At 36.7% G+C, this 26226-nt stretch overlaps 1 protein-coding gene across 1 annotated transcript in view; it reads right to left on the bottom strand.

Annotated features, from left to right (window-relative positions):
- The window catches only part of USH2A (usherin), a 395028-nt gene that overhangs the window by 290036 nt on the left and 78766 nt on the right, over window positions 1-26226 (bottom strand). Inside the window, exons 15-20 of the mRNA XM_063328461.1 lie at window positions 22872-23035; window positions 18685-18843; window positions 13909-14403; window positions 11890-12162; window positions 10192-10349; window positions 8571-8715 (exon numbers count right to left, since the gene is read on the bottom strand). Of these exons, the coding sequence (XP_063184531.1) occupies window positions 8571-8715; window positions 10192-10349; window positions 11890-12162; window positions 13909-14403; window positions 18685-18843; window positions 22872-23035 (1394 nt within the window). The remainder of the gene's footprint in view (window positions 1-8570; window positions 8716-10191; window positions 10350-11889; window positions 12163-13908; window positions 14404-18684; window positions 18844-22871; window positions 23036-26226) is intronic.

The raw sequence follows: 26226 nt of genomic DNA, 5'->3' as shown, positions 1-26226 counted from the left end.
TAAATAGAAAACATGGCTTAACAATCAAAACTTCACCTTTGGAGGGAACTAGTGTACGTCAGCATTTTAAACGCGAACATAAGAGGTTGAGCCCTCCAGTTCAGCTTAGTGATGGTAAAACAGAAATGCTAAAATTCATTATTGCCAAAACGCATACCGCTAACTAACACTCATGACAATAACTATATCTTCCTTTAAAGTCTAGTATTAATAAACGGCAGTTACTTGGACCATAATTACGGCATCTCTGATACCCAAACCTGAAGCTTTTATGGGGCTTATGCAATTAACTACTTAAATGCATCGTAACACTTGCTTCTCTGACAGGAAAGTATTGATTTTTTAATCATTTTCAAGTCTCCTCTAGCACAAATAAATGTACTACAGTTACAGTTAATGCACTGTGTACACGCATTAAACACTGGCATGACACAATTTATTATTTTGTGATATATGGAACAGAAGCCTACCCTTTCAGAAAGTAACATCCTCGCTATAATATTAGTATTTAAACTACAGTCTCATTGATGCTTGAGAATTCTTTTGCATCAAGACAGTGGAAGACTGTACATAATAGATTACATAAGTTAAAAAAAAAAAAGAAACAAAAAACTAAACTGCACAGGAACAGACAGGACTGAAAATAAATCTATAGCACTAGCCCAGCAGGGTACTAAATGCTGAAATTAAAAATATTCAAGACTAAAAGATACAGTATATATTTTCCTAAAGGTGTCACTGTGGTACCTGTAGCTACTTTCTGAAAGATGAATCGACTATAATTTCACCTATTTAATTTTTTTTAGTCACGTTCTGTTAAGACACATCTGTCAAAATAATGAGCGTACTGCATTTTAGTGGATTCAAAGTCACATTTTGTGTATTTTAATTATGTAGTTTTAATGTCTTGCTATATAATACATATTTAATATATTATAAAGCTAAAACAGTATTTAAAAGCCCATGATTGCTGCATGCCATTGTGTAGCAGAGGGCACAAAAAAGACCAATAAAGACAGATGGTCCATACAGCTTACGTTGAAGTCATATATCTAAATATAGATGTTGCTACACAGGTCATTACAAATAAGCCTTTCCCATGTGTGTATGCACACACATGTACACAAAAATGAAGTTGGTAAGTAAAGAGCAGTTAATTTTGTTTTGTTTGAAATAATATCATTTTAGTTTTAGACTCGAAGACAGATGCCAGCATTTCACTCTGAACAGATGGTAATTCCATCTAATAGTGCATCTCTGTATTAGTAAGGTCTGTTGTGTATACAAACAGTAATAAACACTAGGTAAGGATCAAAATAAATTTTAATTGTTGACATTAAATTCTGGCAGCCACGGTTCTAAGGATACAATACTCCTTTCTCAAGTCTGTCAGGTTTACTAATACAACTGCTAAAGCTTTTCCATATTCTGCCAGAATCTTGTCCCAGGAATAACATATTTATACTGTGGCTAAATTTAACAGGCTTACATATGTTTGAGTAACTACTGCTCAGCATACTGTAGGTAGATATTTGTGTACCCTTCCACAGAAGCCTTCAATTAGCCATTCTGAATAGTTCAGAAAGGTAACGGCAACAAAAAGGATACAGGTTGTAATCATTGTTCAGTTGAATTCAAAATGCAAACATACAAATTAAAACAGAAATGTTTGGCGAATTTGAGGGAAAAAACTTAAAGAAAATTTTTTTTTTTTTTTTCCATCTTGGAGTTTACCTTGCTGGTAAAATTACATGCCCCACTATTGGTCATCCAATTTGGGTTTTGCTACAAGTTATTAGTCCAGAGATTGCCGTAGCATTTCTCGTATGTATGATCTTTTCTTTCCCTGTGTTTCACAGCAGTATCTGTCATTTCAACAGTAACTGAGTCAAGAAATAATACTCACGTCTTCTGACAATATTTTGATTTTTTTAGAAGATTCTTTAGGGTCCATTTTGGACTATTCCCCAAAAACGAATAAAAACCACCCATAATGGATATCAAAAGAAAATTTAATAACATGGGTATGTTACAATTGTATTTCTTTAAAAATAGATGTAATACACAGTAGTTTTTAAAAATCACGAAAAATATATTGCTTCCACCATATGGGACAACCAACGACTCACCAACCGATTTAAGATGCAGCATATTGAGCTGACCATATGTTACAGTGCTGTTGAATGGCTGAGTGATTCATGCCCGTCACATTCTAGTATATCAATTAAAGCTCCTTGAAGTCTGCATGATTTGTGTCTCTGTTATTAAACCCTGCTAATTCATCCCACTTACACATCTGTTATAAATCTCTAGGAGTGCTGCATGATTCATGGCAATCTGTGAGCATGGTACAGCAAATTCTTCTCCTTGTAATTAACAGTAAATTGTTTTACTGCCATGCAATGAATTTTTCAGTTATATTGCAAATGAACTCCTAAATGCACGGTTCTTTCCTAAGAACTGACTTATATCATTAGACAATTAAAAAGTATTGCTTTGAACCAAAAGCTTTTAATCAAGAGGAATGCAACTTAAACGTAGCTTAAAAACCTTGCAAATTTGACACAGAGGGAAAAGAACAAACTAAGTTATTTTCTGAAGTATAATATGCGGTTGGTAGGGGAGAAGAAACAAATACCTTTTGAGTGCCTACTAATTTCCTGAAATTCAAAGAGCAGTTTAACTACAGCTTGAACACTTGGCAAGACAAGTTTGAGCAGATACTATTTATCTCAGAAGTTACTTAAGTCATCTGTCATTACAAAATTTCTCAGATTACTTTACACTTCTCTAATTGTAAAACAGTGTCTTTATTCTTGAAATAAATAATTGGATAATTAGCCAAGCTGAATCATCAGAGGATTCCAATGCTGCTCAAGTGTTCTTGTCAAAGGTGAAGCAAATTCATTTTAGCTTTGCCTCTGCAGCTTTCTGAAGAGGCTTTGATTTTTTTCCCTGCTACATTCTTGGCAGCAGCCTCAAATTCATGAGTCCATACATCAAGTCAGTAGTTTAACAACAAATGAAATTAAATTCAAAGAAGGGAAACTAATTGAAGGACAGCAACAAAAGTGTTTGGTAATGTGCTTTTTAATATGGCATGCCACATTTGCATGATAATTTTTCCTTTTTAGCATGGAGCAGAAAGTGACTAGCTTAATGAGGGATTATTCAAGACAGGAATGAACAAAATGCATTCATAACTAAGAACAAAGATTGTATTATGAAACGGAAACAGGCAACTGCCGAGAAGTAACTGGATGATTGGTTTATGCATTATGAATAAAAAGGTAGAAAAATATTTATATTAGTATTCACTAATGACTATATATACAAGATTGTTGTAATTAAAATTATAAATTAACATATTAAGAGTGCTTGTTTAATCACTTTGGGTCCTATTCACAATGAAGAGACTTATGTACACGCATGCAAAGCAATCTGTGTTTTCAGGCCAGCAGCAAATGGCCCTCGTATTTCTCTTCTGTAACAAAGGAAAATATACATTACTTATTACCTGTTTAATGGCTATTTGTGATTTTAAAATTGAGGCATAGCTTTTTGTAGAAAAGCAGTCTATGACAGGCATAAACAAATGCTATATTGCTATGACAAATGCCTTGAGGCTCTTGAAAAGGGCTTGCGCTGGACCTTAATTCATGAACAGAAAAAATGGACAAATTACTCAGATTAAAAGGGTAATCAAAAAGAAAACGACATCAAGGAGTGTAAGACAGCCCAGAAAGCCCATCAGCATCATTACCCCAGCAAACCCAGAGGCAACTCCAAAGCTACCAATACAACTGCTTGAGAAGTCTGCCAAGAAGCCAGATGCAGCTGGTGCTGGAAGAATATCTTCTACAAATTAGCTTCTGAACCCTGTAATTGCCATCAAAAGCAAAGGATCAGGAATACAATGTGCTGGGGTAAATGGCAGCAATCACAAAGCCATACTTTGGTGTCTCTTAAAAAATGCTTTTTAAATGAAGTTTAAAAAAAAATGAAGAAGGGCAAAGGAAAGACGAACTTAATTACAAGAAATAAGCTCAGTCACACAGTAGTTAATGAAACATAGCTGTATAGACTGTTTAAGGCACCCTTTGACTATCTGATTTGAGAGGGGTAGGATAAGCAATTGTACTAGTCCGAGCACTCACACGGCTAATTCCATCTAACTGAAATGTCAGAAATCGCTGGGAATAAAAAGATGTTTCTCTGCCTGACTAAAAAATTTGGAAAACATGCGTGTTTTGCCTTGGTAGGTGCTGCAAAGAATAATGCAAGTAATCCATAATTTAATGCAAACACATTGTCAAAAAAAAATTTCTTTTATGGGACCAGGTCTTTCACTGGTACCAGCTAGTATAGTTCTACAGAGTCCAAGGTATCAGCTCAGAATACTACACAAGATAAAACCACAGAGCAAAAAATGCTTTTGAAAATAAAAAAATAGCCTAGGACCTGGTAACAACAAGAGGATGAATGCCATTCTCAAAAATAAACACTAATTTGAACCCATCAGAACCTAGAGAAAGGAATAAAGTAAAATGCGGCTCTAGGTGTTGAGATAAAAATGTGTAATTACTGTCCAGTATCGCTTTCAGTTACGTACATGCAGTTCCGCTTGATGATCTTGGTGTAGCAAAGACAAAAACAAAACTCAAATTGTATTTCAAATTTTCAAACCAAGTATTAAAAATGAACTCTCATCTATCAGCCAAGGCTTTCAATAGCATATGCATAGTATTGCAGCGCGTAAAGAGTATTTAAAATACCACAAGGACTGTGGAATGTGCATCCTTAGTTTAACATTTAAAATACTGATCAAAAAAGTATGAAATTCTTTTTAATTATTTGAGTCTTTAAAAGCCAGCTATCTTTGTATTTGTATCTGAACATACCAAATTAAGGTTCTATTTCTGTCCAGTCAGCTCCTCTTTGAGTAACAAACATGGGTTAATTCTCTTCTTCTATTACCTTGACATGCTTGCTTTGATCTTTCATCCCAATATTGCATTACCATGTAACATTGATCTTCCAACACTTTTTAATCATTCTTGGAGCTGGTCAGGCATGAGGCATACCCGTGCAAGTTCTTTTATTTATCACACATTCTTCTTCCTGTTTTCATATGCATTTGTGACAGCTTTTTTATAAAATAACTCAATTCTTATTAATTCTGTTTGGTTCCTCACTCTCTCTCCTCACATGCTTCCGGCTCAATTGTCTTCTTTTATTACTATTTACAAATATCATGGGTGTATATATTTGTGAGGAGGAGATTTTTTTTGCCAGTCTGACAGACATAAGGACATATGGCTGATTTTAGTTTTCATTCACTCTCCTCCTGCAAAGCTACTCATGAAGTATCCCCAGTATGGATGCCTATACTGAACCAGGTTAGAAGGGACTTATTTGGTATTTTTGCTTCTGGATTATTTTAACCAATTTTAAGTTATGCTCCAAAAGACTTCTCATTGAAGGATCAGGAGACTCTTTCTGATGCTTCTGCTCCCTTAGGTCTTACCCCTAAATACTGACCCTGATTGCATAAGTCTCTTTTCTTTGTCTTTTAAATCCTCTCCCAAACCCTTTTTCTTTTCTTCCTCAGCATTTTTGCTTCTAATGATTTCACGCCCTTGTTTCTGCCCTTGTTTTTATTTGCTGGGTTAAGCCATATAAAAAAAACCATGTTGCCAGAGAAAAAGAAGAATGATAGATTTTGAAGAGTTGGGTTTTGTTTTTTTTTAGCTGGTTTTCAAATTAGCCTAATGGATATGAACAAAGCTTAAAAATTACTTGAGACTTGAGTGGCAAATTTCAGAAGGCATTGGCAATTCTAAAAGCAAGCCTCTTGCTAATATACATCAGTTGGACACACCAAAATCACAGTCATCAAGCTACCCATTGATTTAAATGCTCCACGTGATAAATCAGTATACTCCACGTGGGGAAGGGGGAGAGATGGTTTTCCATTACCCTCCTCAGAATTAGAGGAGAAGAATTAGTCTAATTCACTATAACCTCTAGCTCAACTTGGAACACAATTCAAAGCTTCTGGATTGTGTGACGATGCGAGGGGACCATCATGCTGGAGCACATTTCAGTCAAGACTTCCTCCAAAAAGCTCCCTTTGCCAGGGCATGGAGGGGACTGGCGACCAGCCAGGGAGGCTGTCTCTCTGCCAGGGAGAGATTCCTTCATGAAGCAAAACTCCTCAACAGTCCTAGAAAGGCAATTTTAATTTCATTTTCCACCATTCAATGACACAAAAGGATATTAATGGACTAAGACTTGACCATCTGTTTTTACAAATGATGGGGACTGGTTTCTCCTTACTTTGTTCTGAGTTTGAACTTACTTTGATCTAAGAGTCATCACAGAAGTTCATAAATAGTGTTTCTTTAAAATTTTCTTTGTAAACACAGTTTTACAGAACCTCACAAAATGGGACATGCATACCCAAAAAAATCCTGGATGGAGATTATTTAACAAATTTCTCCAGAACTTAAAAAGGTGAATGGTGGAACATAAAACCGCGTGCAAAATTTAAGTGTTTTGCTTTTGAGTTTGTCAAAAGTTAAGACATTGTATTAACATGCTTTAAAATCATAAAAGGAACCTGATACAGGACTGGCTCTTTGCTTTCAAGGCTTACAACAGTAAGCAGGAAAAGGCTACACTGCAAAACAGCTAATATGTGGGGACACGTCTGTTATTCTATTTTGTATTCTCCTGTCTTCTCTAATGTGATAGGTCTCTAAGCATTAACACAACCAGGGAGGAGATGGTCATAAACAAGCTGTCAGGCATAACTAAGCTATTGTTTCTGAATCTTTTAATAAATGTATAAATGCAAAGTTGGATCATTTGTAGTAATAAGGTGTGCTGCCTAGGCCGTGTTTGCTTCCATTGTTATCAGCATGAACTGGAGCACTGTTCCTTGCACGGCTGTGTGGTATGGGATAAAGTCATACTCATATAAATGGGAGGCTCTGGAGATGGCCACCTTGAAACTTTTAGAGGTGGCAGAATGAGGAAACAAAATAAATTTTGAAATCAGCAATTCAGCAAGAGAGAAGACTGACAGAACAATCTTTGCCCCCTGAAACACAAAGACAATATGGTGAATCAAGGAGCAAATCATCTCTCTTCCACTTGAGAACAAATGGAAAGGCAATTAAATAAATAGACAGATGAAGAACAGAGAACAGACTAGAGGTAATATCCCCACAGCTTAAATTCCACTTCAGTTCATGTATATAAAGCTTCCCATTTACTGGCTCTGGGCTACTCCTTATTCCCTGTCTGGAAACTCCTATATCTCTTCATTGATTACACAGAGGAGCTTTGATGGAATTCAGGCAACTCAAATACATTCCATGGAGCCTAGAAAAACATTCTGCACAGCAGAAATTTTCATGGTTTTTTCCTACGAGAGACCAAATTACGTAAAAGAGGTAATTTAAAAGATCATCGTCACAACATCCAGATGACACCACCACTAATTCCTTAACTGAAAATGCTAATATTGTGAAAGTAATTAATGTGTTTTAAATGCCTTTACAAAAGGAAACCACGATGTTAAGTAGTCAGCTGTCTGCAGGTGACCACCAGTATGTCACATAGCATTCATTTTGAGCTTAGATTTATAGTATTAAAGAGCTGTACTGATGACTTCGTTTTATGAATAAAGAGACTTGTGAAGCTGATATTCGTAACAATTTCTCTCTGAAAACCCTCTTGATCCTCTGATGTCTGAGAATTGAGCTCATGCCTGTCTTTTCTTCAAAGTAAATACAGGCTTTCTCCATCTCTGTTCTGTGCTGATGCTTATTTTCTCCTATATTTGTAGAAACTTAGTACCTTTGAAGTCCCTGACGTACGTGGTTGAAATTAACTCATAGACTGAAAATTTATTAGGGTGCATGACACATATATGCAGTTTCTTAAGCATTGTTTCCGTAGGAAAGTGTGAGTATACATATCTACAAAGCAAATTCTCATAAATCTCAGGGGCTAAATAAACAAGCATTTTCAAAAGAGCAGACTTAAAGCATGTATAGTGCTTCTGATTTAGAGACACGAATACACTACGCACATATGCTAGAGTTTAATAGAAAACCCACGCAACTCCTTCTTCGTGGGTTAAGCAAGGCATTGGCACAGCATGTGCATTTCACATGCCCTGTCATTGCAAACATGACACACAGACTAAAAAAAACCCACAACAAATTAACAACTTCTTAGCATCATGAATGAATGAATGGGTTCAGCCACACTTATGTACTGTTACCATTTAAATAAACAGGAACAAAAATGCACATATCCGTAACTTGCACTTGAGAGAGCAACACAAAAATCCTATTGCCATAATAGCGTACCTTAAACCTTCATTGAAAATATTTTGGTTTTAACCTGTCAAGATAAACAAATAATAATTAACCAAGTCACTTTGCATTAATACAACACCTACCCCTGTCACTGTGCATCAAAATATGATCATCTTAACGGTATTCATTAGTGAACTGTGTGTCAGCTTTGCGCTTTGATACAGATTGTTTCCTTACCAGCTGCCAAGGTTTGCCCCGTGCCTGGCTCACTGGTTACACAACCTATTCGATTGCAGAGAGTAATAGTAAAGTTGTACGTCCTGTAAGGTTTTAATCCCATCGCCACATAGTAGAGCTCATGAGCCTCAGCTATATGCAAAACCTGCAAAGCAAACAGATTGGAAGACGACAGTTGGTTAATAATATTTTCATTCCTATTAATTGATGACATGTTCACTAATAAGAAACTTGTCTCTGAATTTGCAGATTCCTTCATTTAGATGTGGAAAAGCCTACAAAGACCAGCTGAGGGAGAGGATTATTTTGGAGAATCTGAACAAGCTAGGATTTAAGTGATAACACTTCCCATCACACTGTTTTATGAGGTAATAAGCCAGTTCCTGAGTGGATAAATGAGGAAACAAAGTTATTGCCTCATAAAGCTGTGTGGTGGTGCAGTTATCACTACAAACAGTGCAGCTACAATCCAGATGACAAAGATGACACTATTAAGTGGTGAAATCTGACCACCATTGAACGAGTGACATGATTAGCAGGCATTAGGAACAAGAGGAATAACTAATACCTACAGACATTTGAATCTGCTTTATTTTAACGTTACTATAAGCTATCAGAGAGAGTGGAACTGAATAAACTTGTATTTTAGATAACTTCTTTATCAGATATTTATTTAATGAAAAATCTTGCGAGCCTGTGACCAGAAGCAATTTACATTTATGTATTGTTACAGCAGCCCCAGGAGCAATAGTATCCCCACTTCACAGAAAAATAAACTGAGGCCCATCTGTGGTACCACTTAAAGACAAAATCAGCTTTGAAATGAGGAATACAATGTCAGAGCACCAGATCCACTCTCACATTGGGATTACCTATCATGTTTCTTTGCTCATTCCGAAGCTTTTAGTGTACTACTACTGCCATGGTATTTGTTTGCCAAATGCAGTCACTCAAAAATTACAACAGTATTTTTAAATCATAGAATGGTTCGGGTTGGAAGGGACCTTAAAGATCTAGTTCCAACTCCCTGCCATGGGCAGGGACACCTCCCACCAGACCAGGCTGCTCAAAGCCCCATCCAGCCTGGCCTTGAACACTTCCAGGGATGGGGCAGCCACAGCTTCCCTGGGCAACCTGTTCCAGTGCCTCACCACCCTCACAGTAAATCACTTATTTAGACTTTATAAAGTTGGTTTTCTGCTATTTTGGGTTTTTCTACTTTGAAGATTTGTCCGGGAAGCCAGACAGGTACCTTCTTAATGAAAATACAGATTCCTACAAAACAACATGGCTTTATGCATATCAGCAAATACAGCAATAATAGAGAATTGGAACATACAAAGATCAAGGCAATTTAAATGTGTTTTGCTCAATTTCATCCCTCCTAATTTTGAATCTCACCCACTACTGAAAACAAGTCAGCTCAGGAATACAACTTAAAACATGAAAGTAGCATACAACGTTACAGAGCACTCAAGACAAATTGATATGTGAAAAAGTTAGATCAGAGGATATACAGCAAATCTGGGAAATGATTCATCGCAACATCAAGGAAGACATCAGACTTTATTAATTTTACTATTACCAGTTAGGAAAAACTTAATGTAACTAACAATAATACCTGGGAAAATGGCGGCAAGAACCTTTGCTCTGTCATCAGACTGATGCTGTATCCCATCACTTCTCCTCTTGCCAAATTATCTTCAGGTTTTTCCCATGACACATTGAGGGAATACGGTGAAAGAGGGAATACTGATGGAGATGGCATGAACACTGGGTCTAAAATCAATTTAATACAGTAACATTCATAAAATAAGTGAGCAATGGGTATAATCCAAGCTTTCTCACTGCATGTGTAAAACACCATTTCAGACAGTCTTTTGTTTTTTCTTTTTTTTTTTTTTTAACCTTATTTTCAAATCTAAGAGGAATTTTCAGATTATTTTGATAGCACATAAAAAGTACCTCACCCATCATTCTCCTGTTTTCTACTGCGGCCATGAATGCAGAATAAAACTCTGCCTGTGCCTTCAAAGAAATACTAATCAGCAGTAAAGTCCTAACCCCTGTAGCAGGTAGGAAAGTACACACAAATGAAAAAGTCTTGAAGAAAAACTTCATGCAACCTGGGAAAAAACTGATAAAAGCAAAAAGTGTTCAATACTTCAGCATCTTAAAAGCAATTTTGTTTGCCAGGGCAGTTTGAAATTAACATGTCTCTCACTTCTTACAAAACAGTTCCCCTGTCTTCCGTAGTAAATCTGTGAAAGGATTGTTTGCACTGCAGTTAAATCCCCACCTGATTACTCTGTAATAATAGGATACCAACTCATAGCACTTCTGCTGTGTACAAACAACACACTAATGGACCTCTTCCCAAATACAATTTAACACTTTTATAACATATAGTATTTAAGAACAGATAAGCACAAAGACTCATTTTGAAAGGGGAATTAGTTTAGCCTGCTGTTTTGCAGGAGCAAATGACTGAGGACGTGATTTTTCAAGCTATCAGCAAACAAAAGCATCAGTGATGTAACAGAAATGTTTTACTGCAAAACATAGGCTTTATCAGCCTAAAAAAACTTAGATATCTAAATAAAACATTAAAATAAATAGCTGTTATTTCAAATAATATGTCAAATGGCAAGCCCTTTTGAAAATCTGAGCAGAAGGGTCGTAATAAGAGCTGTTATGAACTGTTAAACTTCTGGGAAAAAATGGTCCATATTTTGACACTTGGCCTCCATAAAGCATATTAAAAGTTCCAAGCACTATACTCCTGAAAAGGTAACCCTCTCAAGTTTTCAAAAAAAATTGCTTTCTAAACAATGAAAGCCTCAGTTCAAGAAAAGCCATTAGAACCTCCTTTCTGAATATATGTGCTTTCTTGGACAACATTCCTGATTCACACCAACTGTTAATACATTTGTGACAAAACCAGTATTTTTTCATGTTTTCTCCCTTTAAAGAACATATAAATAACAACTGGGAAAATAGTGGAGAATTCAAACACTGCCTGGTACATGTTGCGATCTAGTAGTTTTGAAATTTTGGTTTAATTAACAGGGATTATTGTCTTCAACAATATGATTTTATGGTGAAGAAAATGTTTTTGCTTAACATAATAATAATCTGACCTCTCTTTAATTAGTTAGTTATCTGAGATAATCTGACCTCTCTTTAATTAGTTAAAAAATGCAAATTTGTCCTTATTTGAATCATCAATAGACGTGTTCTATTGAATAAAAACGTAAGAACACATTCTAATTTAGTGTTTCCTTACATTTGTATCAAACAAATTCAAACCAATACTTACCAGCCTCTCCTGTTTGTCCCGATATCCAGTCTGAAGATATGCTACCTGCCATGTTTACTGCTACCACATAGAATTCATACTCTGTAAATGGCTCCAAATCAGTGACTGTGGTACTGGTCTGTGGTGGGGCCAGGGCATTCTCATTAGGAGACGCCATAACTGGTTGAGGACTGAGCCATCCACTGCTTTGGAAAATACGAATTTCTGGAGAAAGAATGTTCCCAGCTGGTTTTAGTTTTTTTCTCATGTAAAGTTCATATCTTATAATTATGCCTAGAGAAAAAAGCAAACCAGGAAAATTAGTGCATTTAAACAATTTCTAGAGTTCTGCTAAAATACCAATGCGAATATATTTAGAACAAAAATTTAATCAATCACCATCATAAAAAAATATAGCATAAGAAGTTTTCCTCATTTCTGCTATTTTCATCCAAATGCTTACTTTGGCACTTCACACATTACACTGTTTCTTTTCCCCTCCAAGCAATTTTGGGATTTGAAAACAAACGGCTGGATTACAGTACGAGTTCTACTACCCTCACTGGAAGACAATATCCTAAAGTTCTAATCAAATGTTAGTGGAAATTACTTAAGACCTCTGATTTTCAAAAGGTTATTTAAATGTTTTGAAATATATATATTTTTAATTTTTTATTATTTTTTTTTTATTTACGCAATGGGTAGGGAATTTTTGAGTGCCAGTTCAATTCTAACCTTTCAGAACATACTACTGGATAGGAGATACATGTCTGTATGAGTTTTCCGTCAATGTAAACCTATTACATATGTGGGAAGTATTCCTGCATATTCCATCACTTTGGAAAAAAAGACAAACTTCAGTATTGTGGTGTGAAGTGATACGTGATCTAGGCTGGATCATGGACGTAGTTCAACTGTAAGAACAGATTGTAAGAAAGCTGACTGGAGATTTCCCAAATGGAAAAGATGAGAGACTTAGCAAAGCCAGGAGATAGTTAATTACCATATAACGTATATATCTGGGGCTGTACTCATGCACAGAACTGGAGACGTTGCTTGGGAGAAACAGCTCCTCTCTTTGTCTTTGGACAGACCAGTAAGTCTGACCAGACATCAAAAGAAATATGAGAGTATTGCTTAAATCTGCCTACGCTGGCAATAACATGCACGTAATGGCTATGGGGTAAACTATGAAGAGAATATGCTATAGGTTGAGGGAAACAGCAAATATCATGACCTGCACTGTAAGAACAGCCCCTCTAAATACACACAGGCATTCTTGTGCGGGCATTCTTCCTGTCTAATCTGGTAATAGCTGGCAAATGAAATGTTCGAAGAGAAAGCTGAGCTCCCCAGACACAGATGCCCATTTTGTGAACAGATCAAAATGCTTGTTTTTGCATGCACAAATATTTGTGCATGTAAGTGCAAGTTCACAAAGCCCAATTGCACATATATTAAAAGATAAAGCATTTACCGGTAAAAGCTGTGGCATCACAAAAGTATTCTACAACAGCTGTGTTCTCAGTTTCAAAAATGTAAAATATTATTACGCAAGTTAGACCAGCAACTCTTGGCAATCGCCTAATCCCTAACAAAGTTATACTGGTAATAGAATTAGTTACTACACATGACGGATGGTTTTAAAAACAGACTTCTCTGTTAATTCTTAGATTATTTTTTTTTCCATAACTGTTATCTGTTTACTTATTCTTTGTAAGGCAATATCACCACATCTGTCTGAACTAGGTGATCTGGCAAATTAAGAAAAAATTAATTTTACTGTAAATGTTTAATTATACATGTGATTTTTGCTGCAGCAGATGTCACTAAGGGCTAAATCCTGAACCCAATATATCCAGTTGGAGTTCTGGACTCCAAAAGAATACATTTAGTGGCAGATAAGCAAATTCAGACAGTGCCTTATTTCTTTTTCAGTCTCACATCACATGGACAAGGATATTCTAACCAGATTTGAGAATACGCTGCTTTTTTTTTTTACAAAATCTTTGACTTACAAAAGTAAATACAATGTCCTACCATTTGGTTTCTCAGGTGGTGACCATTCCACAGCCAGTTCTGTAGAGCTGATGATTTCTATCATTGGTGGGTGTAGCCCTTCTGGAGGAGCTTGTGCAGTAATTACTGTTACTGGCTGGCTCTTTAAGCAGCCTCCACTAGTACAAGCTTGCACAGAAAAAACATACTTTGTAAACGGAATGAGATTCCAAATAATTGCCGAAGTTTTTAAGCCTTCATACTGACCACAAGGCTGAAGATCAACCAAGCTAGTACATGTCAAAATGTATTTCTCTATGGGCCCAGAGTCATTGGAGAGGCTTGTCCAGTAAAGTAAAACAGAGTGGTGACTAACAGGAAAGATGGGATTTAAAAGCAAGCTTCCTGTAGGTGTCCCAGATTTTGTTCTGTATGTCACTGATGCACTTCTTGTAAAACCATGAACGTTGCTGGCTTGGACGTAATAGGAATAGAAGGTATATGAAGATAACATGGTATCAGTGAAGGTCTGAACACCTAAAACAAACAGGTGAGAAGAAAACTGTATCAGTCTAACACATTAAAAATAATCTTAAATTGCATACTTAAAATCTTTCCAGCCCTAATCCAAGACATAACATATTTATGCCCGTTTTCATGCTCTTCTTGAAATCATTATGAACATTATAACTTCTCAACATTTTTTTTATCAGGGAAACCCTTTTCCCTTTATCATCTTCCACTGCACTTTGGCATCACTTGAGAAATTTTCCCACAGAATTTCTCCTAGTTCCTGCTTTAATCATAAACAAGATTAATGCAATTACCTTCTTATACCTCCTTTGCTTGGAACTAGTTATTTCAAAAGTAAATCAGCGTTTATATTGGTGGATCTGATTTAGAAAAAAAACCAAAACCATTCTGTAAATTTTCACACCTTTGGTTTTGATTCATTTCATAGCATAAGACCAAATATTTCACCTTTCTGTTCTTTCACTTCCTCGTTTCTACAATAGTGCTTAATAGTTCATTTGTAAAGCATTTGATCTTGGATAAAAAGTGAAACAGAAGTGCAAATAATTATTAAAAAGGTATATCCAAAGCTTATGTTTACCTTCCTCACCCCCTACTTTCCACTACTCTAGATAGCTTTTTAGCAGCCATGACCATGAATAGCTCCGGGCTATATCCCAGAAGCAGTGACACATCTTAGTCATCACAGCGCAATACGAATTTACGTACAACAGTACCACCATACATTGTTTTGCCTTAAAAAATAGTGAACACTGAGTAATATGTTACACCCCAGAGCACAGATACTGTTAATCTTTTTCAAAGCAAATGGAGAGCTATTTCTAAGTCCTCTCTGTGCACCTACAGTGGCAAGCCAGCGCTGAGTACAACTTAAAGAGGACCACAAAATCACTACTATTCCTAGGTATTCAACCCTTGACACTGTAGTACAAAAGCAGCAGTGTTATCCCAGTAATTACTTACAATGCTTCAACTACCTATAGTGATCGCAAACTTATTGCTGGAGTCCATCAATAAGGAGACAGGGTAATCTCATCTTCATGCCTTTCAAACCCTAGTACTTCAGACAAGGTTGCAGAGCAGCTCTGCCAGTGGCAGCAATGGTTATTGTGACATCTTTGTGCATTGATAGTGAGCAGGAAAGTGATGCAGCAGATTGCAGTCTTGCTGGTGAGATTCAGCTGTTTCTTCTTCAGCTTTTGGGTTAGCTTGCTGTTCGCAACTGTGGGTGCAAGTACTTCAGCGTACTCTAGAATTGTTGAGCCCTTTCTGAGCTGCATGGACACACCTGCCCTGATGGAAGTGCTTCTGGGCACAAGAATGGGCCAATTCGACAAGTGTTAGACTTGGACAGGCTGGCAAGAATCCTCAGAGTAGGAATGTGACAACCAGTTGCTGGGAAGGACACCAGCAACAAGGAGCTTGCCATGTGTCCAGTTTCCTATTTTATGTCCAGAGAAAAGAATGGGCCACAGAGGCAGTGCAAGTCAGCATGCTAGAAAATTGGGAGAGCTGCACTTTATGGGATGATAGGATCCCCCTTCTATGGGCCTTCAACTCAAAAGAGCCACAAAGAAGAAAAAAAGCATGCAAGGAAAAAAAAAGAAAATAAGAAAGAAAAAAACCCAGCAAGACTACTGTTGTCATCATCATCAAGTACCACAAATCCTTGTCAGATGACAGAACAGGAGTACCACCTGAACTAGAATCTAGGACCTCCCCCCCTCAGAACCCAACCCTGCTCTATAACTACATGCTGACCTCGGACCCGATCTAGAACTAACAAGTGAACTAGAACATAGTCTAGAAGATGATCTAGGAAAAAAGTGAGCTAGACCATTGTGTGTAACCAACAGGAAGGCTAGAACCTGATCCAGAACCAAGAATTGGTACTGAACCAATCAGCAGTCCTGAACCAACAAGTGAGACAGACTTAAACGATGGTCTGAAACAACAAGTGTGCTAAACCATGATCCCACTCCGGAACCAGCAAGCCAACTGGAACCCAATCTAAAACCAACAACTGGTCTAGAACATTATCTGGACCTAAGAAGTGGGCTAGACCATGATCTAGCCCTACCAAAACGCCAACTCCAGAATTCATACTTGCTCTAGAAATGACTGCAGCAACACTACCCTAGCTCTACAAACAACTAACTCCTGAAACCCAGCCTCTGGAATGAAACCGGACTCTAGGGCCTCCAGGGCCAACCTAGACTCCAGGGCCCCGGGTCTAATGTCAACAGCAAGCACATTACTTTCCCCTTTTCAAGTACAGGGATCAGAATAGGCAGATCACCAAGAATGCTGATACTGCGTGTCAGAAAAGTAACCATCACCATCTCAAAATTACAAGAAAGTTCATTCAGTGTTGATGAACACCTGACCACCAGGTGGTAACTATTTCAATAGGAATATAGGCTAGATAAAATTTGAAAAAGCCAAAAGGTAGAAGGTTCTACACTCCACAAGTGAACAACTCCACCACGTATTTAGCTACATTTGTAAATAATTAGAACCAATGTGATTTGGAGTTAGAATTGTAAGTAACTTTTGGGGGTTTATTTTCACATTTTAGAGCAAGTATTTAATTTTATCCTCAAGACAAGGACTGATATCTCCTGAGCCTCTGGCTTCCCAGAGCAGTTAGGAAAACATTGTTTTAATTGGACATTCTGTAATACTATCAGCCAGATCACCAGGCCGATTTAGGAGATTATTCTTAATTTTCTTTCAGAAGTTCAGTGTTTCTGTAACAGTCTCATTTAGTCAGAAGATAATGTTCATCCAGTTGCACTCTCGGGGCATTTCATAAGCATTACAAATTCCACACTATACTGAGAAAAAAGTAACATTATCAAAAGTTCTGACAGCATTAACAACGTGTTCTTGATATTCAAACACCAGCAGATGACTTCACGTCATTAATTAGGGGGATTGACAGGAAATGTCAAAAACGTCTTTTGAAACCAAAGCTATGTTTCTACAAAATAACGTTTTGTTAAATAGCAACATGCTAATGTCTTGTTATACAGCTAAGCACATTCAGAATTTTCCACTCTTTACAAAGTGCGTAGGTACAGTCATAATATAACACCAGCAACAATGCACTCAGTTTTAAGTACGTTACAGAGCACAAATTTATGACAACAAAGTATAGTAGCTTTTCTTTTGAAATTAATTCATATTTTTATTAAAGTTAAGCTTTTAAACCAAATTAAGGAATTGGAATATTTTCTATTTGCTCTCTAAACTTTTTTGTAGTGTTTTTTTCTCTCCTCTCAGTCACTTAATCCCATGCTTACATGGGGTCACATACCTTTCCTCATGGTATGTACTGCGGTGTCCAAATTCACAGCATAAGCCACAGAGTATCAACTGTAACACAGCAGCATGCACCAGAACATAAAAATCCTAGGTTCATGCCAAAAGATCTGTGCTTCCACTGAATAATAGTCTTTTTTTTTTCTCTCCAGGGTACATGCCAATAATTAGAAAGACTCAACATCTGCGTAATATTAACGTTGCATTGGTATGAAAATGCAACAAACTAAAGAAGCTCCTAGAACAGAAATCAAACCTTACTGGCATTAAACCACACCTGTCTTCTCAAAAAAACCCCAAATCACTATGTGCCATATATATGTAAAAACAGCATCCAAAGCTACCTCCTTTTCTTTGATAAGAAGATCAATAGTAGCACAAAATGGCCTTTCCAGCTAGGACAGAGTGTTGAATCCTTGAGGAACGCGTTCTGAGGATCCCTTTGCAAGCCTCAACATGAGAGAAGTAGTGCCGCTAAAGGCAAATCAGAATCCACGCTGATAGCTTAACAGAAGGTGCTAAAAGTTAGAGACCACAAAAAGCTTTCCTAATCTGTTAACAGTTTAAAACCAGGAGCATGAAAAAAGCGAGTTTAAGCACATTATGGTCTCTTCCATTCACCCTAATTCTTTCTCTGGAACTTTGCCTCTCTTTGATTTTGGAGCCTGTGTACATTTGCAGGGAATGCTTTTGGTGAGTCAAAGTCAAAGTAAAAAATTATCAGCCATTCTGGGTGATTCAGTTTGCCAGATTTTAGAATGATGTATTAATTTCTTTCAAACAAAATTAATAACACAGAATATTAACTCACTAAAGGAAAATAGAACAATATATTCAAAATCACAGCAAATTATAATGAAAGAAATCAGAAATAATTAAGAAAATTTGCACATCTATATAGATATGTACACACACACACAAACACAAAATCTTCGATGTCATCTTCCTAGAAATACTTACTATAAGGGTAGTAATCTTCAGTTGTATAAATTTCAGCTTCATCCCTATAGAGCTGGTAAGTAAGCCTGTTAGAATTCGGAGAGTCAGGGGGACTCCACAGAAGACTGATAACAGAGGAATTGAGAACTTCTCCTGTAGGAGGAGGTTGCTGCAGTGGAGCTAAAACATACACAAAAACAAAGGATTTAAAAATGAAGGTAATCAATAATCACACAAATTTAAATAAAAATGCAAAGATACCGCTGAGTTTTCTTTAAAGAAAAACCATCAAGTAAACATACAATCACTCAGGCAAGACACCAATAGGCTAAACTAATCCATCCACATGTTCTTCAACAGAATCTGAACAACAGATGTCCAAGTACATGAAACTAATGTATACATTTAAACAAATGACAAACCTAATTCCCGTTTCCCCCAAAACTGAAGCAAGTACACCACAGTTTTCCACACACTTTTTTTTTTTTTAAATTTATTTCAAGACCTTTATAGAACAGGAACATGTTTATCTGGTCACATTATTGAAGTCTATAGATTAATTACAACTTATTTTTTCCAGAGGATTCATTCCATTTTAGTATAGGCCAGGCATAACTTCTATTAGAATAGAAATGGAAAGCCCAACTAACTACAAATTTTACTGAAGTGTTACAATAAACCTACTTAATTAAATGACAAAAAACATAAAGGGGCAAATCTTGAAGGTTATTTAGGCAATTCACTTCCATTTATTTCAAATGAAATTTAAAGCAGTGAGAGTGAAGTGTCTAACATTTTAAGAAATCAGCTTGAGATTCTTATTTACCAAAATACTACTCTGCTATCACCTCCATTAACTTGGGGAACGTGCTACTTAATTGCACTAGTATCAAGAAAGAGAAAAACAAGCCTGAATTTCATAAGCCAAAAGTCTCACATTTTCAGAAATAGCAGGCAAAGTCCCTCCTATGTGTCTTTTGTAATCCAACTGTATGACCATGGTCCTTTCTAAGATAACGGCTATTACTCAGAAATTAAACTTTATATGCATAGATATAGACATATATATATACACACATCCACCTAAACGTATTTGTGTTATTGTTGAAATCAGAGCGTGAGTCCGTATCCCTCTATAAGATCTCCAGCCAGCCTGTTACACTAAGGAAAGCGCTACTCTCTGACCCTCAGTACAGCAGGCATTATTAGCCCACAACAAGACTGCTCTGGTTTGGTGGCTAGTAGTTGCTGTAGCTTGATTCAAAGGCAGATCGTGCCATTTCCCTACCCTCTTTACCAAGGGAAGGAAAAACAGGGGAGCGTGGATCTAGAGGAAAACGTTTTGCTCCAGGAATGAGAACAGCCCAGGGCAGTACAAAAATCAACACACAGCGCAAGCCACCAGCAGCTGGATCCAGAACCAACCAATAAGCTTTTCTCAGTTACATTAAGCATTGTAGGAAAATAGCAACATTAGAAACATGTGGCTTTTCATTTTTTCTCCTTCTGTTTATAAACAGAATCATCTCTTCAGTGTGTGGATATTTGCTTAATAGATAGAATTAATCTGGAGTTAATTATCAAAATCTGTTCAGTCAACCTAGCAGGAGATGAGAAGCAAAGAGTGACCCTGCAGACAAAAAAAGACATGAGAACCTCAGGCCACACAAGTGATAGGTGTAGAGACTTACGCCAACATCAGCGTTACATCTGAGTTTTTAATACAAATCTGAAATGTGAGTTGAAGCTCTTTATTTAGACTAAGATAATGAAAAGCCCTACTCCTACTGCAGTCTCCCAGCCAAGAAATAGCAGAAAATATTTCTAGAGTTCATTGGATTGAAGAGAACACAAACATCATCTCCCATTAGAAAGTACAGGTTGCTTTGCTGCAATCTAGAGCTTTGGAGTTCGGCTCAGTTTGGAAGTGAACGTATGCTGAAGTGTTTACAGGAGTAAAGTTTGAGAATCAAAGGAAATAGGTGATCTTAAATCCTTTTGCCATTTTTGAAAGTTTATCTCCATGTAATATGTGCTTACAAGACCTAAGCAATCATACAAATTTACCAGCATTACCCTTCATTCTCCATTCTCAGTCTCACACTATTGCATATTGCTCCCACATGTGTGCTGGTTTACATTTTACATGCGTAAGCAACTGTATTTCAGATTTTTTATGGAGCATCTAAGATATTCTTGGGCAGGAAAATTGAAAGCAGGTCTTTTCCTTAAATAATGTTACTCGGACAGTGACAGCAACTTATGTTTGCTTCCCTTGGCAAAGGGGAATTATAACCAGTAATGGTATGTGTCAACAAAATACTGTGTTGCAATGAAAATAACGACAAATATCAAGGCAGGCAAAGCTCCATTTCTGTGCAACAAGTTAAAATATTTGGTATGAATAACCAAGACTGCAATTGCTATATCATTTATGTCCAGAAGAGGACTCCGCTTGTCATTTAGACTACTGCCTGATATATTTTTTTCTAACTAAAATCTAAGATATTATTTATCTATGTCATATTATTATTAATCAATTTTATAGTTGAATTGCCATTGACCTTTATCCAATGTATATCCCAACATAAATAAGTAGGTTAGTTTATGTTTGTAAAGCACTTTGAAGATGAACAGCATCATAAAAGTGCCATGTATTATTATTATTATACATTCAGTTGAAACATCCTACGTTTTTTAAAGAAACAACAAGCCAATCAACTATCTGCACAATGAATAGATACTATGCCTTCTACAGAAGAGCACAGGGGAAAACAAAACGGTATATAAACACTTCCAAACTTTGAGGGGGAAAAATAATCACCTTTGAAAACAAATCAGTCTGCCCCATTTATAGCACTGTGCATTCTGCAATGGATATTATTTGAAATTTAAACCGATTTACAATGAAATACAAACTGGAATCAAAGCGAGAGCTGTCTGTCCTTGTAAACAAGCTCTTTGTGCAGGTACATCTCTGATTGCAAATCTACAGTGTGCACACATAACAACAATGAACGTCACATAAACACCTATTCAGAATACACAAAAGAAACATTTCGTTGCAGGAGGATACAGAAACATACTCCAGAGATCACTTGGGAATGTCAAGCCCTGTCGTTGCATTACACATGGCTACCTGAGCTAACTCTCACAGTAGGACCACTGTGGCCATTATTAATTAGGCCTGCTCACCAACCGGCATCTGCAGAGTATGTCATTCACCAGTTACTTGACTTCCAAGGCTGGGCTGTTAACTGTGTACAGCAGTAAGGTGTGTCACAAAAGCACAACGCAACTATTTCAGAATTAGCTGAGGTCCTACCCACACAGTTTGGCATGGCATGGTATGGTGCCTTCAAAGCCCGTTTCTGAACATTGAACTGAAGGCAACCTAAAAATTTAATTTTCTTAATACATATTATTTATTTTACATAATATTTTTCCTCTATTTCAATAAAATCCCTACCAGCTTAGTGACTGTGTACTGGTGAGCAAATCTGAACATTTAATTTTGAGTACTTATGACACAAAGGCTGAAATTGTGCCGTCTCTTCATATCCAGACTCGTCGCAAGTGCAGATGTTCCATTGCAATGCGTTTCATTACAATTCATGGTCTGACCGTCAACATAGTATTAGCCCCACCACACACACACACCAATTTATGATGCTCTACTACACAACACATGTTTTCCCAAACTGACTGGGAAAAAAAAAAAAAGCACCAGGAGGAGAAAGGCAAAACTACATTGCACTGAGGAGGGGATTTTGACCAGGAGCAGGTCTTCAGCAGACTTTTTGGTCTTCAGACTTTTTGAAGACAGGTCTGCTGCCTCCTGTTAATGACAGAAAAGGGGGCTAAGCTGTAAATTGCACAAATCCTATTGCATTCGTGTGTCTAAAAGATGAACTCTGCATTGGTCGCTACAAAGAACATGGTGGGAAGTGCAAGGGTCATTACTTCTCCCCTGGGTGAGACTGCAAGCATAAGCTGTGTGTATGATGTGAAGCACTCTGTACATCTTTCTAGAGAACACTCCTAAGATACTCACAGCAAAAAATCACCCAAATTTCAGGGACTAGAAATATGGGGGGAGAAAAAAGTCAAACCCAGTTTTAGTACTGCTGACCTAATTTAATACTCACTAAATCAATAAAAAAACATTAATTTGAAAGACATGCTTTTAAGACCTAACATCCACTTACTTTTACTGCAGCCAAATAGGTTGTGGACATCCAAATTACTAGCATCGGGAACACAGTTGTCACATTTCAAGCCAGTTACAAACTGTTTACAAACACACTGTCCAGTAACAAGATGACAAGTCCCACTAATGGCTCCTGCAGGATGACAATTACAGTGCTGACATCTACAAACAAAAACAAATCAAGGAAGGGATCAAAACACATTAACACTCCAGTTAAGCACAGTAGGGTTTTGTTTAAAAGATTCTTGGGTAACATAATTAAAGAATCGTAAACCATTCAGTAGCCTGAGACAAAGCAGAAAATCTATTAGCCTGATTAAAAAAAAGAAGTAACTTACAAAAAACGTGCCCGTTGTAAAAATAAACATTAACATCTCAGTGCTAGAATAATATTCTAATTTAGATAAAAACTGCTTAGAATTAAAGAGCTCTTATATGTATTGATCCATACACAAACTGGCTAATAACGTTTGGTAATAACTGCATTATGCACTCAGTCCTGCTACACTTACTCACACAACTTTCCTTGCAGAGCTGTAAACTTCAGTGATACATGCGTAACCGGTTTCATATGTTTCTGCACAAAATAGGCAACCTTTTAACTTAGAGGAAACCGGGCTTTTGTTGAAAAAGAAATCAATTAGTAAATTCTTGTCCTCAAAGGCAACTTGAAGTTGAAAAAAAAAAAAACACGCTGCGAATAAAGTATAATGAATGTAGACAAAAATTGGGAGAAAAAACCCCTCAGATTAAAACAGTTAAAGGAAACAAAATAGGAGAAATATGAGTATTGTAACAAAAAGCACATTTTCTTTGCAGCCTGATGGGCAAAACTGAAAATAACTAAACAGAATATTTAATTAAATGTGTAAATTAAATTATTTTAATTAAAAAGAACAAAAAAATTTAAAGCATTGGTATCACACAAATGCCACATTTCAATTCTGTAAATATCTGGCATCAGTAGAGTACTTTCAGGATTTATTTATGCTTCGGCTTTTGCATGTTAAATCTCTTGCGATCGGCTTGTTTTTCACTATTTCCCCACTGACATTCATTTATAGCAGGGATACCAATGTCAGATTATGCAAATATTCAAAGACTCAGAACATCTCAGAAGTTAAGCAAATCAATTTTTTCCTTACTGTAAATACTTTTATGCTACCCATTGCAATATAGGCTGCCATTATTAGTCATAACAGGAAGTCAACAATGGCAAATAAAACTTCACACTTTAGATTCTAATTTCACTATATTTCAATCGCTGCTGACCAAAAGTATTTTGAAAAAACATAGACTGAGAGAAATACAGAACTGTACAGTGCAGCTAAAACATACTAGGACATCTACACTACACCCATAAGCAACATCAGCCTTGGGGGAATTTTAAATTATTCTAGATGCCATTTCCCAAGACGATTGAAGTAGCAAAAAGACCTTGGAGAATTCCAAGAGAGGGACCGTCACGCCATGTCCCATTTGCTCTGCTAACCCTAAGACCAGACAAGAGTTGTTGATTTATATTTGGCTGATTTTTTCCTTGGCCAGTTTCACCAGATCCAAGGCAAAGTCACTTTGCCATTTTCCCAGTTAGCACCATCACCCTTGGTGTATCTCTTTCTGTCTATATGAAGGCAGAAGTGAAAGTGAGTTCAGTTATATTTTAGGTATCAGCTTTTTAAGGCAAAGGAGAGAGGAAGGGAGGGTGGAAACTGTTTTCACATTAGGACACTAAAATTCAGGTCAATAATCAGTGAAATAGACATTAAATGTGACAGATCTTTAAACAAGTTTAAGAAAACTCTTCACATACATTTTCTGTCCATCACAGAGCTCTCTGTATTAGAGTTCCTTTACTCTACAGCAGCTCGTGCTGTGTGATCTCCTGGGTAATCATTCAACACCCTTAAAAAGGCTGATAAAAGCTAAAGCTGCAAAATAAGCTGCAAATTTGTTTTATGGACTAATATCCTTTTGGGAATAAATAAAATACATTCTCTCTCGGAAACCACTACACTGTAGTTTGCTCTCTTTTATAGTCAAGAGAAAAGGGCAATTTTTTCAAACTGTATTAAGTCTTTTCATCTGTAGACAGTGCATCCAAATCCCCCTTCAGATAGAGGTTTTGTTTAGACTATTTAAATGTCATGACTGAAAAAAACAGTTTAGTTAGAGAAAAAACGAAGACAGAATTATTTGCTCAGTAAGACAGTGCTTTATTATTTCATAATTTCATTACATATTAGTACATATTTTGTTGGGGGTGCATGTGTTAAAAATATCTCAATAGATAAACAGCAAAAGACAAGCTTCTGTTACTGCTCCTGTATATTACTGCACCTCTTACGAATAAGGGTCCCCTGAGTATTCCAGTTTTCATTCTCATTCACACATGAGATATCAAACTCACATACACGTACACAGCCATAGTTCTCAGTGCCTGGCAGGGTGGGGCTGCTGCTTTCTGCTTGTTGCGTTATCTTCTAGGCAAAGTGCGGGCTCCCTACCTCCACCTATACTGAATTAGGCTCCAGATCCTGCAAACAACAGCATACACGTCATCGTATTGTGCTCCAGAGGATTACACATTATATTTGTGCCATCACATGCATCACTTTCTTAAACTGCAGAACACTAGGACTGGCTTTGTTGCTATGCATAGTTCATGCTTTTCAGTCAGCATTAAGAATCTAGTTCATTACGGAGTTTTTAAAAAATACCTAATCCTTTGAAACTTTTAATCACGTAAGAAATATTTTCAGCCTTCTTGTTAAATGCTACTTCTTCGAGATACTCCGAGTCAAATATATTTGAGTTTTATTAAAATAGAATTATATATAATCAAGGAAAACAGACTTTTAAAACACGGAAAGAGAAATGTCAGGCCAAGATGAATTGCAATATTGATTTTGTGAGGATAAATGGTTTTTGTAATATTAATATAGAGAAACCTTTATTACATTGACTCTCTAGGTGCAGTTAGAGCCTCTCCAGCAATCTGTTTAAAATCTTCATTTTTCATCCTTATGGGAAAACCTCACTTGCTAAATGGATTTCATAAACAGTAATCTGTCAAGACATATATATATAGATAAACAATTTGTGATGTTCATTGACCAGTTCATTATAGTAAACAATACAGAGGTAAAGCATTTCAAATGTGTACCAATGCCCACAACGGTTACAGATCTGTTCAGACTGCTGCAAACACCCAGTATTTCTAATTCATTAATTGCCAAGGAAGTTTTCCCGCTTCATAAGGTAAAATGCGTTAAAAATACAGAGTTCCTGGTTTATCTCAAAAACATCACAAACTAAATCAGCTCACATATACATTCCTCAGAGTGGGAGAA

This window comes from Chroicocephalus ridibundus, chromosome 3 (genome assembly GCF_963924245.1).
Source record: "Chroicocephalus ridibundus chromosome 3, bChrRid1.1, whole genome shotgun sequence".
Taxonomy (NCBI): Eukaryota; Metazoa; Chordata; class Aves; order Charadriiformes; family Laridae; genus Chroicocephalus; species Chroicocephalus ridibundus.
Note: the sequence above shows the minus strand (reverse complement) of the source record. Positions and strands in the feature narration are given on the sequence as shown.